Source organism: Chionomys nivalis, chromosome 20, assembly GCF_950005125.1.
Source record: "Chionomys nivalis chromosome 20, mChiNiv1.1, whole genome shotgun sequence".
In the NCBI taxonomy this organism is placed as follows: Eukaryota; Metazoa; Chordata; class Mammalia; order Rodentia; family Cricetidae; genus Chionomys; species Chionomys nivalis.
In genome coordinates this window covers 40673328-40694239 of record NC_080105.1, presented here as the reverse complement: position 1 = coordinate 40694239, position 20912 = coordinate 40673328, and the positions used below count along the sequence as shown (strand labels likewise).

Below are 20912 nucleotides of genomic sequence, written 5' to 3'. Positions count from 1 at the left end.
GGGGCTAAAGAGATGGCTCAGTGGTTAAGAGCATTGGCTGTTCTTCTTGGGGACCCAGGTTTAATTCCCAGCACCCACACGGCAGCTCACAACTGTCTTTAACTCCAGTTCCAAGGGATCCGACACCCTCACACAGACACACATGCAGGCAAAACACCAGTACACATAAAACTTTTAAACTGGCCAGTGGTGGTGCATGCCCTTAATCCCAGCACTGGGGAGACAGAGCCAGGTGAATCTCTGTGAGTTAGAGGCCAGCCTAGTCTACAGAGCTAGTTCTAGGACAGCTAGGGCCATTATACTGAGAAACCCTGTTTCAAAAAAGAAAAAAAAAAAAGCTCCTTCCAGGTGTCAAACTGACTAGCTGATCACCAGCTGACAGAAATATCTATTACTGTCTCCGTCCTCTACCCAAGAGCAAACCAACCATGTGCCTGGAAAATAAAAGGATCCAGGACAAACCCACAGGTCCTGAGACACATGTCCATGCTGAGATATAACCAGTATGGTTGCAATGTGCCTCGGTGGAGGTGTCATGAGCTTACCCGACAAACGCTGGGGGTGATTCAAGCAATGCTGCATGACGGCCAGTGGACTAGCACTAAGGAGGCACAGGCAGGAAGATGTCTGTGAAATTAAGGTCAACCTGTCTACATAGAGTTCTAGGACCGTCAGGGCTATGTAGAAAGAACCTGACCCCAGTCCCTGCCCCCCCCCCCAAAAAGGTAGGGGAAGAAAGAAAGGCTCAGACCCAGTTTTAATTTCCAGCATCCACATGGCATCTCATACCTGCCTGTAATTCCAAGTCCAGAAGATGCTATGCTTTCTTCTGACCTCCAGGGGTACCGGGCACACATGTGGTACACAGACATAGTGGTAGTTTGAATGTAATTGGCCCCCATAACCTTACAGGGAGTGGTGCTATTAGGAAATGTGGCTTTGAAGTGGGCGTGGCCTTGTTGGAAAAAGTGTGTCACTGAATGGGCGGGCTTTGAGGTTTCCTATGCTCAGGAGACCGCCCAGGGTCTCAGTTGCCTATTTCTCCAGCCTGCACGCTGCCATGCTCCCCGTCATAATGGACTGAACCACTGAAACTAGAAACGAGCCACCTCTAATTAAATGTTTTCATTTGTGACTGGAGAGATGGCTCAGTGATTAAGAGCACTGAACTGACTGCTCCTCCAGAGGACCTGGGTTCAATTCCCAGCACCCACACGGCAACTCACAACTGCCTGTAACTCCAAGACCTAACACCCTCATACAGACATGCATGTAGGCAAAACACCGACAAACATAAGGTAAAAATAAAAAGTAAATAAATAAAAAAATCAATATTAAGTTATAAGAGTTGCTGCAGTCATGGTGTCCCTTCACAGCAATAAAACCCTAAGAAACATACGTTCAGGCGAAACACCCATGTTCATCTATACATATATATGTATATAAAGTTTAAAAAGGAATGCCACACATACACTGCACAGCAGAACCGCCCATCAGCACACATGAGCAGCCAGTAAAACACATCAAGTCCCTCGTACACATCACAGAACCAACACTTCTCCTTGTGTCCCCAGAAATTATCAGCTACGTGCTAATTGAGGCGGTACCTGCTACAGTGTTAGAAGCATACAGGCAATCTTTGACAGGGGGGTGGGGGGGAAAGCACACGTCACGAGGTGCTGCACATCAATCATGAGCAGGGGAAGGCGGACCAGGAATCACAGAACAAACACGATGTGACAGGCGACATGACAGGCGACGGTTTAAGATGGCCCTTTAAATTTCAGGGGCAGGGGATGCAGGAAACCGGGCCTGTGATGCTCTTGGTGGGAGTACTTGGTGCCGCATTTCAAAAGAAGACTTGGCAATAAACATCAAATGTCTTTACAAAAATGCATGCTCTTTGACCCAGAAATTCCATCACTGAGACTTCAAGCTAAGGAAATCACTTAAGAGCACAGGCACAGTTTTAAGTAGGAGCATACACAGAACTAGTTACACCAAAAGACTAGAAGCCAATGCCCAATAATAAGGAGTGAGCTAAACACACTAGGGCATATTCAGGCTATGGCACAGTTTGAAGATTTTTTGGTTTTTCGAGACAGGGTTTCTCTGTGTAGCCCTGGCTGTCCTGGAACTCACTCTGTAGACCAGGCTGGCCAACCTCTGGGATTAAAGGCATTCACCACCACAAACCGGTGCTTCAGAGTTGGCAGTTTAAAGGTGGCCACAGAGCTGTCCCTGCTGGGTCTGAAATCGGGGGCCATGTTGTTTAAGAAGCCTCTAGAATACCCGAGAAGCAGGCCAAGGGGATGGATGAGGAAAGGTCTTCCACACAGAAAGAGCAGAAGAAAGCTGACAAGCTAAAATCCAAAGACACGGGCAAGGACCTCTGGCCAGAGGTGAATTAAGAAATTTGGCAAAAGCTGAGCAGTGGTGGCCCATGCCTTTAATCCCAGGAGTCTGACGGCAAGGCAGATGGATCTCTGAGTTTGAGGCTGTTAAGTTTCAACCCTGGGACAAACAACTAAAGTACCTATGGCCTATGGAAGAGGACCCGGCTGCTAGGTTCTCCCAGCATCTCTCTGTTCCTGTTACAGGTATGGATCGCAACACATCCTGCCCTCTACCCTGAACTCTCCAGCGGGGGGAGGGGGGGCTACCCATCCCCCAGAGGCTCTTCCCTTATATAATCCAGACATCCTGGTTACCCCGCCCCTCTTGTACCTTTGGCCTTCTGGCCGCTGCACCTGGTTCCCTTTCTCTCTTCCCCTCCCCCTCGCCCCACATGGCCCAGCTCAACCTGGTCATGCCCACTCTGGACTCTCCCAGATGTCCCTGCCTCTGGGTATGCTCTCCTACACATCTACAACAAACTTTCTCCTCCACCACACCTAGGGGCACTCGTGTCCTTTCCTTTTCCAGCCTGGTCTACCAGAGCAAGTTCCAGGACAGCCAGGGCTAATAAAAAAAGAAATCTGACAAAAAGCAACCAGTTTCTTCTGCCTGAGATGGCAGCAGCCCCTCTTCCATTCCTTTGAATATCTAGATTCCCTGCTGTGACATTGTTCCCCTACCGCTAGAATGAAGTGTTATCACAGCCTGTTGGACACTGTAATGAACACACCTCTACGTTAAATGAAAAGCAGTCCAAACACTCAGATTTCATTTGTTAAAAATGTACATATGAGCTGGGTAGTAGTGGCGCACACTTTAACCCCAGCACTGGGGAGGCAGGACAGGAGGATCTCTGTGAATTTGAGGCCAGCCTGGTCTACGAAGACTAGCAAGAGCTGTTACACAGGGAAACCTTGTCTCAAAAAACAAACAAAAAGATGTGTGTGTACACAAACCTAAAGTGGTGTTCTGTCTAAAGCAGTGTTCTGTCTTTCTCTCTTCTCAGACAGGGTCTCAAGTAAATAGACCAGGCTGGCCTCAAATTCCCGATCTTCCTGTCTCAGTTCCCAGAGAGCTGGGATTATAGGTATAATTCCCGATCTCCCTGTCTCAGCTCTCAGAGGGCTGGGATTGTATTGAGAAAAACGTTTCCTGATGAAATCAAAGCCCCATTACATGAGGAATGAGTGGCCTTTGGGTCTTGACAATGTCAAGACTGAGTATCAGATACATTATAGAGCAAAAATAACCACAGACGCTGGGCAGCGGTGGCGCACGCCTTTAATCCCAGAACTTGGGAAGCAGAGGCAGGAGGACCTCTTTCAGTTCGAGGCCAGCCTGGTTTATAGACCCAGTTCTGGAACAGCTGGGGCTGTTACACATAGAAACCCTGCCCCCAAAAAACAAAACAAAATATCCACAGAATGTTGCTTCATAGTGGCTCGCGTGTGGAAGTAATTCCTATAAATTCTTATTATACAAAGATGAAAAGGGGGGCACCTGGAGAGCTTCCCAAGAGTTTAGGAAGAGACTCTACTACCTCCAGGCTTTCTCTTTCTATTCCAGTGCAAGAGAAAGTCCCTACATTGTGGGGCTGAAATTGACTCAGTGGTATGGAGGTGGAGAGGGCATTTACAGCAGGCTCTACGGGGAAAAGAGTGCAATTTCAATTTGGCAAGTGCCATGAATGCTTGTGAAGTTTGTAGAGACTCCCAGTCAGCACTAGACTGAATGCAGAGGCTGGGTCAAGCTGCAGCTCTGTCTACTTTTCCCTGTCCCCGGGAAGAGCCTGCATTTATTTCTATCAAGGTCACACCAACAGGATGACTCACCCACGGCCAACGATGACCCACGGTATTACAAAAGACATGAGCAACCTTTGTCTTGCCTCGGTTCCCACTGCGGCAACTGGGAGGAAGAGACTAGCACACAGCTGGAGACAGAGGAAGCCAGGCTGGAACTGAGGTAGAATTCTGGAAAAATTCTGCTTACTGCGATTTGCCCTTACACCACCTAGGACAACCTGATCAGGGGAGGCACTGCCCCCAGCGGTCCAGCCCCTCTCACATCAACCATTACTAAAGAAAATGACCCACAGGCCCATCTGATAGAGGAACACAGGTTCCTCTTCCCAGATAATCTAGCTGGTGACAGGTGGGCTAAAACCAACCAGGGACGACAGCCCCACGAGGTTTTCGGGAACAAACAGGTGTGGCATTTAACATTTTGGATGGGGCTTCAGGTGTAGATCAGTAGTCAAGCAAACAAGAACAAATCTTTGTCAAAATCAAAGGCTCACAGCATATCCCAAAGCTATATGCACTTCAACTCTTCTTCCCTTTTAAGGCAGTCTCTGTCTCCATCTCCCCCTCTCTCCTTCCCCAGAGTCAGCAGGCAGAGCACATTATGACCAAATGGCAACAGACACTGGCCCCACAATGGGCAAGACACTTGCTTAGAGTAGCTAAAAACGTGGAAATGACCAGCATCCCTGCGGAGGGCTTTTCATGTTGATTCTGGGTTTAGCAATAGTGCCACGGATGTGCAGAGCTACAGACTGCACCGACAGAACCAAATGCTACACTCAACGTGTACACCTACAAAGGAACCTGTGATCCATGCTGCTTGTGACTGTTCTGTTCCATCCCGCAAGGACAACGTGCCATGTTCAATGCACGGACTTACTGGCGCGTCACCTCATTCTTCTGCTCTGGATTTCGCACAGGGCAAAGGAGCTTGGAGAGTGGGCCCCCCCCCTGCTACTGTGACACACCTTTTTACAAGTTAAAGTCATGTTAATCATGCATTTAAAAATAAAGACAAGCAGCCAGGCGGTGGTCACACGCGCCTTTACTCCCAGCTCTTGGGAGGCAGAGAACTCTGAGTTCGAGGCCAGATGGCTCTACAGAGTGAGTTCCAGGACAGCCAAGAGAAATCCTGTCTTGAAAAAACAAAAAAGCATATACACCTAATGTACATGGTGTACAGCCGCTTCCAAGTAGATCCAGGTCAAAATGCACCTGTTAGGTCCAAAGGGGCACCCCAAAAAGGCAGAGCTGGTCTTGTCATAAACGGGACTTTGGCTCAGTAAACTGAAGGACTGTCATCAGGTAAACAAGCCTAATAAAGGTGGGTTTCTGTTTACCAAAAACTTCCCCCCTTCCTCCAGCCACAAAGGTCAACTACCCTCGCGAGGGTATCTACTTCTGGGTCAGTTGCCACTGTTCATGAGCTCAGACTCACGTAAAATCTGCCTCCTTCTCCACCCTTCTGCTCTTCCTCCTGGCCAGCTTGGTGTGTTTGATCCCCAGTAAACCCTTCTGTCTCCCTATGGTGTGGTCAGGTTTGGCAGTTTTGCTGGGCCCTCACTTACAGTTCACTTTTCTTAAATGTTTTTCAAACGTATAAAGGCCTGGGGTTACAGGTTGGTGGAAGAGACATCTGTGACATCTGTTTTGGGTTCAATCCCAAAGCTAGGAACCTAAAGATCCGCCTTTAGGGCAGGGACAGGACAGCTCAAGTTCAAGGCCAGCATACTAAGCAAATTCCTAGACCAGGACAAAGGGGTAGTCACCTAGAGTAAGAGGGGGGGTGGGGCACAGGGCACACAGGACGGGACGAGGAACAACAAGAAAACTTGGGAAATGTTTCAATACTTCAGACACTTATCAGTGAAAATAACTTTCCCCTATGAAGTGAATTTCCAGTGCTCCCTTTCTCCTAACAGCCCCGGGGCCCCACATCTAAAATACAGAGCTTCAGCACACAAATAAAACCCTGTAGAACTGAGATCGGAATGGCTGCTCTGGTGTTATCTCTGCCCTTAAAGTGCTGCGTTAACTGTTAGCTGCTCAGGAATAAATACTCCGCCCACACAAAACATTATCAGCTGGCCTTCTGAACTTAGCAACTAAAAAAACAAAAGTCTAAAAACATCCTCTACAAAGATGCGTTTTTCTCTTCCGCCGAAAACTAAGAAAAACACAAGCCCACTTTGAGCAAAATGTGTGTTTCTACTTACTAGTGGGATGGGTTCTCCAAAAAAAAACACAGTGCTGGGAAACTTCATTGCTGCAAGTCAGCAAGAATTTGTACTGGCTAAACAAATAAATAAATAAATCCTGATACTGCACAAACTACTTAGCCTGGCACCCTTAAATCCAGGACCTCACTGTATGGACTCTGCCAGGAGGTCCAGGGTCTGAAACCCACTGGTTACAAATTGTTTCGTTGTTAGCTTAAAGACTGTCTAGTACAGACACCACTGTGCAACAGTCTCTTCATATTAAGAAACGGATCCGGCTTTATTTATACAGGGACAGGGTTGCACAGTCGTGGCCAACCTCCTGCCTCAGCCTCCTCACTGCGGGAAGGATGTCTTTACCAACACACATGGTGAGAGCCCTTTTGTCTGCCTTTCCCACTGTGATTACATCTCGGCATTCCGATGGCCAATGGGCTTTTAGGCAAAAGCTAGAAGCCAGAGTAAACAACCCACAGGTCACACTGGGTATGTATACCTCTGGACAACCGGCATCCCATGCCTTTTTTTTCTCCTTGGGGTAGGAAATCCTGCCCTTCTAAAGGGTTGCTAGGCCCCACTCTTCCTTGGGCTGGTGTTCTGGCACTAGAGCAGCGGTTCCCAGCCGCAACACCTTTGGGGGGTTGCATATCGTTGGGGGTCAATATTTATATTACAACTCACAACAGCAGCAAAATTACACATATGAAGAACCAAGAAAATAACTGTATGGTTGGGGGGGAGTCACCACAACACGAGGGACTGTATTTAATGGTGGTGGCATTAGGAAGGCTGAGAACTGGTACTCTAGGTAGAGCCTGCTCACCAGGCAGATATTCCCCTCACTGCCCTCTCCAGGAAGAGAGCTAAAGCCGGGATTCCAAGTTCTGGTTTTCCCCACAACCCTCTCAAAGCACAAAGACTCAGGATGGGCCTTAAATAATCCTTTTGTTTACAGAGGGTCATTTCCTGCAGCCGGCTCACACCCACAGAGTCACGCCCAATTCCCTAGGAGATCTCAGCACTGGTTTGCTTACAAAAAAAAAAAAAAAAAAAAAAAAAAAAAAAACAAATGAAACCCCTGCAGGTAGGCAATCCAGGTGTAAGATACTTCCCTAAAACAAAAGGAAATTCCCAAGTCTAGGGTGCTCTGGTTTTTCCTCGCTGTATTAAAATAATTTAATAAAAACAAAACCTAAGGGGTTTGTATTGAAAAGGCTCCATAACAGTCTAACGCGCCTTTTCCTGCATCCGGTGTCGCCGCTGAGAAACAGAAAGTGAAAAGATGGGACTCACGACACACAGCAGGCAACATCTGTGTGTGCCATCACTCCCTTTTAGTTACGGGAAGGGAGGCCTGCTTCCCTAAACGGCTTAAGTAACTTGTCCTCTGTCCCCCAGGCAACACTGAAAACGAGATAATAAAACTGAAGGGTAGCGACAGGCTGGCCAAGCGCTGACTTCTAAGAACATATAACTTTGGTTGTGGGATTATCAGACAATGGACGACCCAGAGCAGGACAGCAAACCCCCGATCCAGGTCAGATTGGGACTTGGTGTGCTGTGCAAATGAGGCCAATCCGAAGGCCAGCGTTTTCTGCTCAATTAACAGATGATAAGCCAATGACAAGGCACATTTCTTTAGGCTTGAGATATTATCTGTTCTGCTCTACAATGAGAAGCAAAAACAAAGCGGAGGAATAGCCAAGTTTATGAAGACAGTGGGTGCGGCCTGGGGTAGCTCCCTAAGGATTCCTTCACATTGGAACCCAGGTGCTAAAAGTCTGTGCCAGCCACCCGAAGCCAGAATGACCCTGAACTCGTATCTTGGAAGCTAAAACAGCTTGAGGTAGACTTAGCCAAAGGCTCAGCATTAACTCCAGGTGGTTACAACCCTCTCAAGGCCAAAGTCACACCTGGCAAAATTTACCTCTCCAGCTACAGCAGTCATTTCATTGTTTAAGTGCGGTTGTGTTTAACCGGACGTAAGGGAAGAATTCCTTTATGTGTGCAAAAAGACTGTCTGCCCTACCTCCTAAGGGATCAGTCATATACTACCTGAGCAAAATCTCAAGAGGTTGTGAAATGATAACTCTGGTTTCTGATGCAATCAAGTGGGGGACTGGGAATCAGAAATATCCACCTGGAAGACAGAAAAACTTAAATCTCAGCCAGGCGTGGTTGCTCAGGCCTTGATTCCCAGCACTGGGGAGACAGAGATAAGTGGATCTCTCGAGTTCCCTGACAGCCAGGATTCCATAATAGAGAGACCATGCCTTTGGGGGGGGGGGGAAATCAAGAAAGAAATAGGGAAAGAAAATAAAACAATCTGGAAAATGCTGAGAGGATCTATGATGATGTGGCGTATCACACAGATGTCTGCCTCTGAAATACGAGGCATTGGTCTAGGCTCTGGGTTTTTTTGGTTTTTGATTTTTTGTTTTAAAAAGACATTAAATAAGACGAAAAGTTTCTTCTGCCAGGGGCCTATCGGGGTACAAGGTAAGCAAGTCCAATAGCACACAGAAAATGTCAAGAGATGCCATCTGGAAAATAAAGGTAGAAATGTGGGCTACTTTAAACCTGTCGTCACAGGTCTCTTTCTGGGTGACATAGAACTAGGACTAGGGTAAAGGTCAGGACTAACCTGTAGGCACGCAGACTGGCTGGCACCAGGCAGGAAGGAGTCTGGCAAATGGGCATATCTAATGAGGATCCGAGGTACTAAAGCTTTATCAGATGAGACTGGGATTCCCAGGAGATGGGGCCAGAGGTCCAGAAAGAACCAATCACATGAAGCTTGTGTGACAGGGGAAACTTTTTTAATTATTTTTATTTTCTGTGCACAGATGTTTTGCCTGCATGTGTATCAGTGTGAAGGTCTCTGAGCTCCTGGGCTTAAATCATAGGCAGTGGTAAGCGACCATGGGGTGCTGAGAATTGAACCCAGGTCCTCCAGGGCTCTTAAGTGCTGAGTCATCTCTCCAGCCCCCAGTCACGGGACATTTTTAAGCCCCTACCCACCGGCTGTAAAACCTCAGACAGATTAATTTAGCATCTCAGGGTGCCTCAGTTTTCCTATCCCTGAACATGGCATGACATCATTTCCTTTGTTAAAAGACAGGGCATTTGCGCCACACACTTACACAGACCAAAAAAGCTGTAATCTCAGCATGTGGGGAAAGGGCCCATTGGTAAGGGCAGACTTGACTATAGTTTAGGCCAGTAGAAGCGCCAGCATCTTAAATGAGGGGGTGGGGCACAGTGGACTAGTGTCCACTTTGGACTAGCTATATAAATGCTCAGTCACTTAGCATGAACAATCATAAATGCTTTTTCCCCCTCTTCAGAGACAGGGTTTCTCTGTGTAGCTCTGGCTGTCCTGGAACTCACTCTGTAGACCAGATTGGCTTCAAACTCAGATCCACCTGCCTCTGCCTCCTGACTTCTAGGATTAAGGGTGTGCACCCCCACACTTGACCACCTAAGGTTGAAAAGGAAATTCAAACCACTATGAGCATGACTCGCTCTAGCAATTCTGCTACTCACTGCTGGAAAAGTACTCAGTCATCCTGGGTAAAGCAGAAATTCAACTCAAGAGAATGGAGAGGAGCAGGCTAAGTGGGAACCATAGGTTACCCTGACAACCAAGGCTACCCCAACATCAAGGGCCTGGAAGGGAGGGTCCTTCCTGTCTTGCCCTCCCCCATCACATGATGCCGGCTAGAGAACACTATAGTCAATACAGAAGCCTCTGGAAGCTCACACATCCTCAGTCTTGTAACTCCCACCTGGGTAAGACAATGACACCTCCACAGCGCCCCCCCCCCACCCCCCGCAGCACAAAAGAAATTCTGCTACTTCAGTAATAAGATCGCAGTTTTCACTTGTCCCCAGCAGCCTCAAGTATGCCAGCCTTGAGGTGGCAAAAAACGAGATCCTGCGGAGTCAAGGAGAAAATCGTCTGTAGCCACCGGCCAGCATCATCTACCGGGTGACATAAAGGAATTTGGGGTATCAGAGGACCTTCATCAGTAAGATTCATTCACTCCTGGAAAGTAAGGACGAACTGAAGGTGGGAGTTCCAGCCTTGACGAGAGAGACCGCTATCCTGAGCCGCTCAGATTTCTCGCACCTCTGCAAAATCCCAGATGCCGGCAGGATTAAAGCAGCCTGCCTAAGCACTTCTACTGCCTTTGAAATTGGCGCAACAACACTGCATTTACAAGCTGAAATCCCGGCCTCCTTTCCTGGTGTGCGCTGCATCTCTTCCTGCCATTTCTGTCTCCTCTTTGCTACCCATTAATATGCATCAGAATGGCTGCTGCGGGCTGAGACGGTGCTAGAAATGCAACCACGTGTTGTTGAGTTTTCTTTAAGATCCTTTCCAGGGCTGCTTTTCAGTGGGCACTTAGCAGAGTACCAAACAACACCTGCAGGTATGTAAAGGAAAACTTGATCCGCGGAACACATGACCTTGGGCGGCCAATGCTCCACTCAAGCCTCTCTAGATGTTATGATAGCCTGGTCTTCAAGGAAAGAAAACTGCAAGTCTGGGGAAAATCAAACTCCTCGGACTTTGATGAAAGCAGAAAAGCATGAGAAATACTATACAGAGCTAGATATTTCTAACTCCTCCTCCCCCTCCCCCCAGCTGATAAAGATAGCAAATACTACTATAATCAGGCAGTTTCTAAGTAATGCGTGCTCATGTATTAAAATTAGTTCCTTCCCCCTGAGAACTTCCAATTCTCCCTCTTCCCCCAGAAGCCTTTTCTCTTTCCTGGCTTTTCATCACAAGGTTTCCCAGGGATTGGAATTTCATTTTATAGACACTCATACACATGACGCGCATTTTCAATTACCAAGCTATCTGTGAACTGTTCTGAAAAATCCTATTTTAACATCTGGCTTATCCTGTTCACCCCAGACTCAGCATCATCACTCCGACCTGCCCTGTACCCAATTTGTGCTTCCACAAACCAACCATCCAACGGAGAACCCAAAGAGGTGTTGAGGTCAACCCTTAATCTCCTCTCCAGCCCACTTCAGATGGATTCAGGGGCCTCGTGGATACTTCAATGCTGGCTTTATGTCCTGAAATACTGAACAAGAAGATCTGTGTGCTGCACGTCCACCCCTTGCCCTCCAGCAGAGGACAGAGGCCCCTCTCCTAGCTCAGAAAGCAAGGGCTCCCATGAGCCATTCCTCCCCAAAAGGAGTCTTGAATGTTCACACCGCATGGATTCCTTGCCTGTCATCTCCCCCCGCCCCCCCCCCCCCCGCGCCCATGATCTTTCTCATAGGTCAAAGTCTTTGGATTCTGCTGAATACCAGCCCTTTTCTTCACCATCCTCTCAGGAGAAGGCGTTTCCAGTTCAAACCACCTCAACCTCGCTGTCACGCTTTATTAAACTTGTTAATTTGTGCCCAGCCATCCCTCTATTAAACACCCGGAGAGGAGGAAGCGTCTCCCCTAGCTCCTAGCACCTCTCCTGGGTCTAGACCTGATGGCCCTGGTCAATCAGGCCACACTTCACACTGCCTCAGTTGCCTGTCCATAAAAGGGACACGCAAACACCTGCACCAGCTGACTGTAGCGGGAACCTGACGCAGGAGAGGATGCGGTGTGCCGGTGAGCGACTGGTCTACACAGTAAGACTGACTCTCTCTCTCTCTCTCTCTCTCTCTCTCTCTCTGACATACACACACACACACAGACACACAAAGAGAGAGAAACAAAAACCCTACATTAGTTTGTAAGGATAAAAAAATGGTTACAGGTGGTCCAGTGCCTAACTTGTAATACAGCACAGCAGGCAGGAGTTAGTGATTGGCCAGGCAGAGTGGCTTATGCTTTAATCTCAGCAGAGGCAGGAGGATCTCTGTGAATTCAAGGCCAGCCTGGTCTACATAATGAGAGACCCAGTTCTTCTACATACATACATACATACATACATACATACATACATACATACATAAATAAATGCTAGTGATGACTATTTCTTTAGTAAGTGTATAAAAATATTCCTGAAATTCTCATAGGGGAAATGATTCTGGCAGTTCACTCTGTTCCACAAACTGGGCAATTTTATTCTTAGAAATTCAAGCACAGCCGGGCGGTTGTGGCGCACGCCTTTAATCCCAGCACTTGGGAGGCAGAGGCAGGCGGATCTCTGTGACTTCGAGACCAGCCTGGTCTACAAGAGCTAGTTCCAGGACAGGCTCCAAAACCACAGAGAAACCCTGTCTCGAAAAACCAAAAAGAAAAAAAAAACATCCAAGCACATACCCCTCCCTCAGTCAGCTTCAAGTTGCAGGTCACATCAAGCATCCCTCACCTCCGACACACACACATATTCTCCTGGTGCATATTAAAGATGGAGTTGTGGGTTCATAAAGTCATGCCCGTTATTCTCCTATGAGCCCAGCGCCATCAGGGTCCGGCAAGGATAGGATCTTACCAACATGGCATCAGTTTGAAGACTTGGTTCACCAGGTTTCCAGTCCACTGGACTGCGCCAGCCACTTGTGCGCTAGCTGTCAAGGCTCATTCTTCTCATTCCTTCCTAAGTTTTTTCTTTGACCCAAGCAAGTACTGTTCAAGAGGGACCTTTGCATTCCCGTCCCCTGCCCCCAGGCAGACACTAAGGTGCCAAATGAAACTGAACACAAACATTCCAAAGTGGCTGTCACACAGAGCAGACTGTTTGGGAACAGGGGGAACTCCCTGCTCTTCCACCTAGCAAAGACTAGGACCAGGTCAAAAAGGAGTTCCACGGGAGAACCCAGGTTCAAATGGTGAGAACCCAATAGTTCCATGGGATGAGTGAGCGCATCTATCTGATGGACTCACCTGTGCCATTGATGCTACAGGTGAGAAAGATCATTTCCCAATAGGTGGGGTCACGACCTTTTGAAATCTCTAGTAGGACTCTCAATATTAAGCAGGTAGCCGCCATGTATATTCCAAATTCTAAACTTATAAAGGAGTGTGTGTGGCCGTGGGCCTGGCATGGGGAAGTCGAACCACTGGGAATTCCATTAGACAGCATGCACATCTTTGCACGGTGGTCCAGAAGCTAAGCGGAGATAACAAGGAACTTCCTGGGAAAACAAGGCCTCCATGGATGGGGGGCGGGAGGCTCAGCTTGGACCAGAACAGAGGAAGGAATGGGCAGAAAGGTTCTCAGAGGCATATTAGAACAACCCCGAGTATCAAGTATGGACTTTTCTGCGGCGGTCAGAGCTGGGCGGGACAGATCTGGGGCGTCATGAGACCCAGCTGCACGGCATCATGCTGGCTTGAGAGAGGGTATCAGAGCATGGGGGGCAGCTGAAGATCACTAACAGGAGACAGGAGAAACGAAGATGAAGACAAAGGACATGAGGGCTCTGAGGAGCAGCAAAGGCCTGAGCCCTGCCCAAGTCAGGCTCCTGAGCCAAACCAAACTCGAACCTGAAGGTTTGTTGCACCTACATGAATCACACAAGAGTTTAACAAAATCTTCAAAGCCAGAAGGCTCACAAAGCCATTTTGGAAATACCAAAAAAAGCAATTCACTATGATCTGTATGTAATCCACCAATTACATTCATTGTAGTTATATTTAGTTTTACATACACCGTTTTCAAAGAACTTGAGAAGCAAAGTGGAAGAGTTACTCGGGAGAGTTCGGAGGGAGGAAAGGGAAAAGGGAAATGAGGTAATTATAATCTCAAAATTTTAAAAAAGTATTAAAACTTGAAAACTGCTGTTTGCTCAACAAAAACTTAGTCCTCAGGATGTCTGGAGCCCGGTTCTTAAGATTTTCCAGGAAGCAGTGGCCTGCGGGGACCCTGCCTTCAGACTTTTAGTTTCCAGACCCGCCTACTGTTATCATATATATTACAGACACAAAAATAATCTGCAATAAATATACATTTCAAAAAAACGTATCCTTTAATGGCTGTATAACATTCCTATGGAATTCTAATGATTTGCTTAGCAAATTCCCATTCGTTGAACAGTTTGAGAATTTTCGCCAGCATAACTCCTAGAAAGAAATCTTTATTACCGCCCAATTTCCTTAGCGTAAATTCTAACAATACAGGTACTAAATCAAAGGATGAGAACATGTTTTGATGGCCCCTGCCAAAACTCCACAGAACCACAGCCCTTAATTTTCATTGTTGATGCCATGTTCCTAGTTAATGGCTCTAACACTAAATCTGGCAGAAACAGTATGAGCCGTCGCCTCCACAAAAGACGCCTCAACCAAAGCATCAAGGCAGAGAAACTGGAAAACCACTTTTGGCAGAGTAGCCCAAAATGCATGCCACATTAGTGGCACTCTTCAGACATCTCCATCCAAACCACTGTTACCTACTCCTGCTCCACGACTGAAACAAGTTCACTATATTAGATTTGGTTTGCAACACAGAAGTATGCAAAACTCTGCCAATCGAAGCTTCCAGAAGCCGTGTCCAGAGATCTTGATGTGCCACGAGAACCAGAGGTTAGCCCACACCACTGGCATTCCCTTTCCTCCATGCCAACTGTTAACCCCAATGCTTTGGCAAAATACTAAGCACTCTGGGAGACATGAAGTAAAAACTGCATGATCCTCTCAGGATCTGACTTGATGTGATTTCTCCAAACATCTCAATCAATGGTGCAACACGGCCAACGCTTGTCTCTCTGATTTAATTACTGCTTTCCCAGAACGGAGATGAATTTTTAAACTGCTTCAACATAAGGTGATCCACATAAAAAGTGCCCGAAGCCTTTAATCCCAGCACTCGGGAGGCAGAGGCAGGCGGATCTCTGTGAGTTTGAGGCCAGCCTGGTCTACAAAAGCTAGTTCCAGGACAGGAACCAAAAGCTACGGAGAAAACCTGTCTCGAAAATCAAAAAAAATAAATAAAAAATAAAAAGTTTTGCCGGGTGGTGGTGGCACACGCCTTTAATCCCAGCACTCGGGAGGCAGAGGCAGGCGGATCTCTGGGAGTTCGAGGCCAGCTATGTCTACAAGAGCTAGTTCTGGGATAGGCAGCACCAAAGCTACAGAGAGACTCTGTCTCGAAAAAAACCAAAAAGTGTCCGAAGGCATGAATGAAACTAAAAATACAACCAAATGACACGTTTATCTCATTTCCAAAAAGGAAATCACTCGATGATAAAGTTCTGTAGGACAGGATCCCAGTATGTCTGAACACAAACTTACTAATGACAGTAATTACGAGACAGATTATGAATTTATCACTCACATACGTATTAACTTTTAATAAAATCTGATTATACAATTTGAGACACATTCTAAGAACTTTTTTTTTTAACTTTTGTTTAGAGAAAGTGTCTCACTTGGCTGGGCTAGAACTTGCTACATAGACCAGGGTTGGCCTCAGACTGGTCTCAGAGACTTACAAAATGAAGGAATCATCACCACACCCAACTAAGAACTTTTGTTTCAAAGTAGAGCCTAGCTGTGGAGTTAAGGCTGGGTTCTCAACGGGTCAACCCTCCTGCCAGCATGACTTCCTTAATTGAAAAGTGATGTAAGAAACAGCCCAACACTCTGCACAGACACACAAAACCCTTGCCACTCTCAGGTCCCAGGAAGAATGACAACCGGCTGTCCTTGCAGAGAGCATACATGGTCCACTAGAAAGCCAGATGTATTCTCTTATACAGACTGCAAAAATCTTAAAATTTCTCTTCTCGGTTTTATGTGCTATATTATACAAAGCTGCAGATTCTCAAAAAAAAAAAAAAACCAACTAACTTTTCAACCACAGAAAACATGTACAACCTTTCTTCCCCAAATCCTGGACTTTTCAGTCTACACAACTGTATCCATGTGAGCCTACTAGTCTCTAATACAGAGACTCGGGGTTAAAACATACTGGAGGATTGGAGGACTTGCTTTCAAACGTAGAAAGGAAGAAGAAAGCCTTGAATTAATTCTCCAATGTAGGAGGAGAAAGTCTACACCCCACGGTGAGCTATGAGAAACTGTTTTCTCTCAGTGACGGGTGAACTCACTTTCCCAGTTCGTTTTAGTAGCCGCCGGAAATTACAGCAAGCACATTTTTCTTCTCTTGTCTTCATGTATGTATACAAGAAGTGTGTGTGTGTGTGTGTGTGTGTGTGTGTGTGTGTGTTCTGTTTCCTAGAGTCCACTCGGAGGCTTTTCAATGCATCCGAGCAGTGCGGATCCCCTGGGTGGGCAGGGAATGGGCCCAGTGTTGTGGTTTTGTATAATGACAAGCACATTAATGGGACTCACCAAAATACTGTACTTGTTTTACTTGTGGCTTTCAGGGTTATTTATTAATTAAAAAAAAAAAAAAACCTAGAGTTTTTCAAAAACCAAATATACATGAGGAACAGAGAATTATGATAAAATTACCAGGATCACTCATGATTTTCTTTCCCTGCATGTCTATTATGCTAGCCAGGTGTGAAGGCAAATGTCCCAGGACTCTTAGGCATGAATTTAAGCTCAAAGCCTGACTGTGTGACTTGGGAAGCCCTATTTCTAAACAAAAACGTATATAAAGTGGCTAGTGACAGAGTAGCTGCCTGGCACCTCTGTGATCCTGGGTTCATATCCTAGTACTTAAAAAAAAAAAGGCAAACAATAAAGCTCATTCCTCAAGGTGTATGTGTTTTACACACTCCCACTCGTGAACAACCTGAGCTCTGCAATCTTTCTCCTCCACTTGTTTCTTAAATAACAAATATTTCACTAAAAAAGATAAACACCTCCCAGAATTACATGCCATTCCTACCTGACAAAGAACACTCTCAGTGCAACAGGGTAAATAAGGCAGCTGATTGCTCCAACACTGTCCATTACTAGACATGATCACCCAGAGGGGGGACCTTAGTACTGGAAATGTTTGCAGATAAGATGGATTAAGAGAAAAATCTGACTTGCCATCATTTTTAGGCGAATGGGTATGGGATTTGGAGACAAGCCTATTGTTATCTACCAAAACCTTAAAAAAAAAAAAAAAAAAAAACCCTCTGGGGTTTTGTTGTGTTCCAAAATCATTTTAAAAGGACCAAACTTTGGTGTTTTTATTGTTGCTATGAGCTTTTTCCCAGTTGCAATTTTTCTGAACCGGATGAAGGAAGAAAGATGGTTTCATAGAATCCATCTTTTTAGCAGGGATAAAGGTAGGGCTGATCTGAAGAGTTACCTTGTTAAGAGTTACCTTGTCGTGTTCACTAAAGCATGCTCGAAACCCAGCAATTTCTCAAAAGGCAAGAGGGCATCACTTTTTTATGTTTAACTCGTCAAGAGATCGGGTGAAGAGCAGCAGGAACTCGCAGCTGGCTCCCCAGCGCTGTCATAAAACGGCATAAACAGAACCTTCCAAAAGCAATGCTTGCTTATAAAAGAGGCAATTTCTTCAGGTGGGGAGGCAATTGTCAGCTTTCTTCAATTCTCTTAGGTGCACCACCCTACAACTGTGGTAAAATCAAACTCTGCACTGTTTTGCATAAATTTAGGTCTCTTCTGTCTTCCCTATTTAAACAGTTCCCATTTTACCAGAGGGATAGTTCACATAGGTCAGAGAGATGGGCGGACGGATGGAATCCTTAAGTTTGGTTTCAGTCTCGGTATCTTAGTTTGCACCCAGTGTCTCAATTGCCTCACCATCCTAACCGCTTTCGAGTCAGTTTGAGTTGCGTTCACCCTCCTTATTAGGATGTGATTTACCTGTAAGAACACTTTCTACGTTATAGTGGGTTGGGCAGTTTCTGCTTCTGCTCACTCAATTCTAGGAGACCTTAAAAACGGTAAATACAATTTCTTGGGACCTCCAAATAAACCCACCCGCAGGAGTGAAGTCAGGACAGGACGCCACAAAAGCGACCAAACTCATTAGTTCCATGCACACCCCATCCACACATATTACTCGAGTGTTTTCAGTGATAGACGCACCACAGGCGCAAATTGTTTTTAATCATCACTCCAAGTGTGCCACATAAAGTTGTGATTTCCCCATGAAAACCCTCCGTGCGCCTTGGCTTTGGGGAATCCAAAGCTTTTAGCCCTTGTTATTCTACCCCACCCCACCCCCCAATCCACTTCGCCCAGGTTCGGCGGGGGTCTTCGACTCATCGGAGAAGAATGCGGCTAATGAGTTATCTATTAATCCAAAATGTCTCAGCTAGGAAGATATTTCACCCAGCACTTTTAACACCGAAAGGGAGGGAGGGGAGTTGGGGTCGGAAGTAGCTTTTAACGAGAACTTTCCCAGAGTTTTTTTTCCTTCGACCATGCCTCCCTCAGATTTCCAGCAGCAGACGCAGAACCCAAATCTTGACCCTCCCCGATCCCAATCATCCGAGGTCACCCGGGAGTCAGCTCTCGATTCCGCTTTCAACAGCCCGGGTAGACAAAGCTGAGCATTCTACTTACAAAAGTCTCGGGAAAGTCCTTAAAAAGTTATGCAATGGGAGGCACGCGGACGCGCGTGGACACAGCCCCGCGCCCGCGGGACGCCGCGTCCCTTGGCGCGCCCCCACCCCGTGCGCCCCGAGACTCCCAGCCGGCCCCCCCTCCGTACCTCCTCCTCCTGAAGGTTGGCCTCGCTCGGGGTGTTCTCCTTCTCGGCTTTGCCTCCGCCGTTCATCTTCCCGGTCCTTCGTCGCCGCGCGGGGCTGGGGCGCGGGGCTGAGGCGAGGGCGCGCTCGCCCGCTTGCTACCTTCCCCCGGGCGGTCGAGCGAGCGAGCTGCGGGGCTGGAGCCGGGCGGCGCAGTGGGGAGCCGGGGCGGGTGGGGACCTCTGAGAGGCCGGGCGAGCCCCGGAGTCGGGACGGGGCCGAGGCGGAGGAAGCGAGGCGGCGGGCGCGGTTGGGACCGGAGCCGCCGAGGGCGCGCTGCTGGCAGGCTCTGGGCAGCGGGGCCGCACGCAGCGCGCTTTCTCTCGCCTTCCACCCTCCTCCCCTTCCCCTCCCTCCCCTCCCCCTCCTCCCTCCGCCCTCCCTGGACGTGCGCGGCCGGCCGCAGCCCAGAGGGACGCTGTTCGGGACCGCGAAGCCCCCCGCGGGAGGAGGGGCGCGGGGCGGAGCGGTCGACCCCAGGGCCCAGCTCGACGGGGGCGGGGGGGGAAGGGAGGGAAAATGTCACCGGGGTCACGAGGCTGCGGGGTTGGCGGGAGGAAGGTCGGGTCCGCCCTCTCTCTCCAGCCCCCGGGGCCTCGGCGTCCGTGCAGGCGGTGCGCGTGGGCTGAGAGAGGGGGCTCGGGGCGGGGAACCGAGCCTGCTGGGGGGGGCCGGGGGTGGGGGGACGGAGACTGGGGCGTGCAACTTTTGTTTTCTTGTTTTCCACGACGGGTGTGCACCTCAACCACCCCCCTTGGCAGTACCCGACGAGACTCGGTTCTTCCTGAGCCGAAAGGTGAAAGGCACGGGGGACAGCCCACCACCGAGCCCCGCTTTTGCAGGACACGGCTTGGCAAGCCCACCGCCGGTGCCGGAGAACGGCGAGCCTTCCCCAGCCTTTTCCCCTCGCCCGCTATGACTCTCGAGGGCTTCCGGCGGTCCCTGTTCAGACTCGCACAGCCGGCACCAGACTGTTCTGGAATCGTTTTGTTTATTTCACTCTTTGGGGAGCCCCTTCCTGGAATACAAGACCGTGCCCTGTTTATCTTTGTCTCCCCCGCCACTACTTAAGTAGGCTGCTACCTGGAGCCTAGTAGGCACTCGGTATCTGTGGGCTGAGGATCCCTCACTGCCCCTCCAAAGGTCAGGACAGTATCAAAGCAGTTGCCCAACACCGGGATGACCGCACAGCTTCCGTTTCCTAGTCAGAGAAATGGGAATATATCTATATCCCAGGGCTTTAGAGATTATAAATGGGGCAAGCGCAACCCTCCTCTCCTAGCATTCATTCTTGTACAATTTTGGTTTACAATAGGCGGAAGCTAGCATTATTTTTAAGGAAGTTTCCATTTTCCTGGTCCTACTGGACTTTTCCAACAATAAACCCTGTAAACTTCTTTGGCTAGTAAGGACGGACATTTAAGACAACCCCCTCCCCCCCCCCCCCGTATCAATGGGTTGTGCTCCCTCTCCGAGGAAGTTTGTCTGACACGCCGCGCCAATCACGGTTTCTCATTTATGCCTTGGTTTAACTGTTTATCTCTTTCTCCCCACTCGACATTCTTTACCCCTCTCTGCTTTGGGAGCTGGTGGGGGGTGGGGGTGGGGTGGAGGCGGGGGTGGGGTAGGAGCTGAAGATAAGGGCCCTGCCTTTAGGCTATTGAAAGTGGTGTTGTGGAGACAAGATACCCCAAACAACTCCAAGGCAACATAATCGCTGAATCCTGGTTCAAATTATAAAAAAAAAATAAAAAGCAAGATACACGCAACATTTTTCTTTGGCTTTTAAAGGCGTTGTGACGTGAAAATCCATAGTGAGACAAGTTTTAGATGAGTTGTTTTTTTTTTTTTTCTTTGAAGGGCTCTGGAGATGTGGGAAAGTTCCTAAAAGAAA

At 48.0% G+C, this 20912-nt stretch overlaps 1 protein-coding gene across 5 annotated transcripts in view; it reads right to left on the bottom strand.

Annotated features, from left to right (window-relative positions):
- Rbpms (RNA binding protein, mRNA processing factor) overlaps positions 1 to 19352 on the bottom strand; it is a 143119-nt gene extending 123767 nt beyond the window's left edge. For all 5 annotated transcript variants that reach the window (XR_009055687.1, XR_009055688.1, XM_057752834.1 and 2 more), the window contains exon 1: positions 18982 to 19352. Coding sequence is in view for 3 of the 5 variants with exons in the window: in XM_057752834.1 (XP_057608817.1) it covers positions 18982 to 19047 (66 nt within the window). In the remaining 2 variants the exon portion in view is untranslated. The remainder of the gene's footprint in view (positions 1 to 18981) is intronic.
- Between the last annotated feature and the right edge of the window lie 1560 nt (positions 19353 to 20912).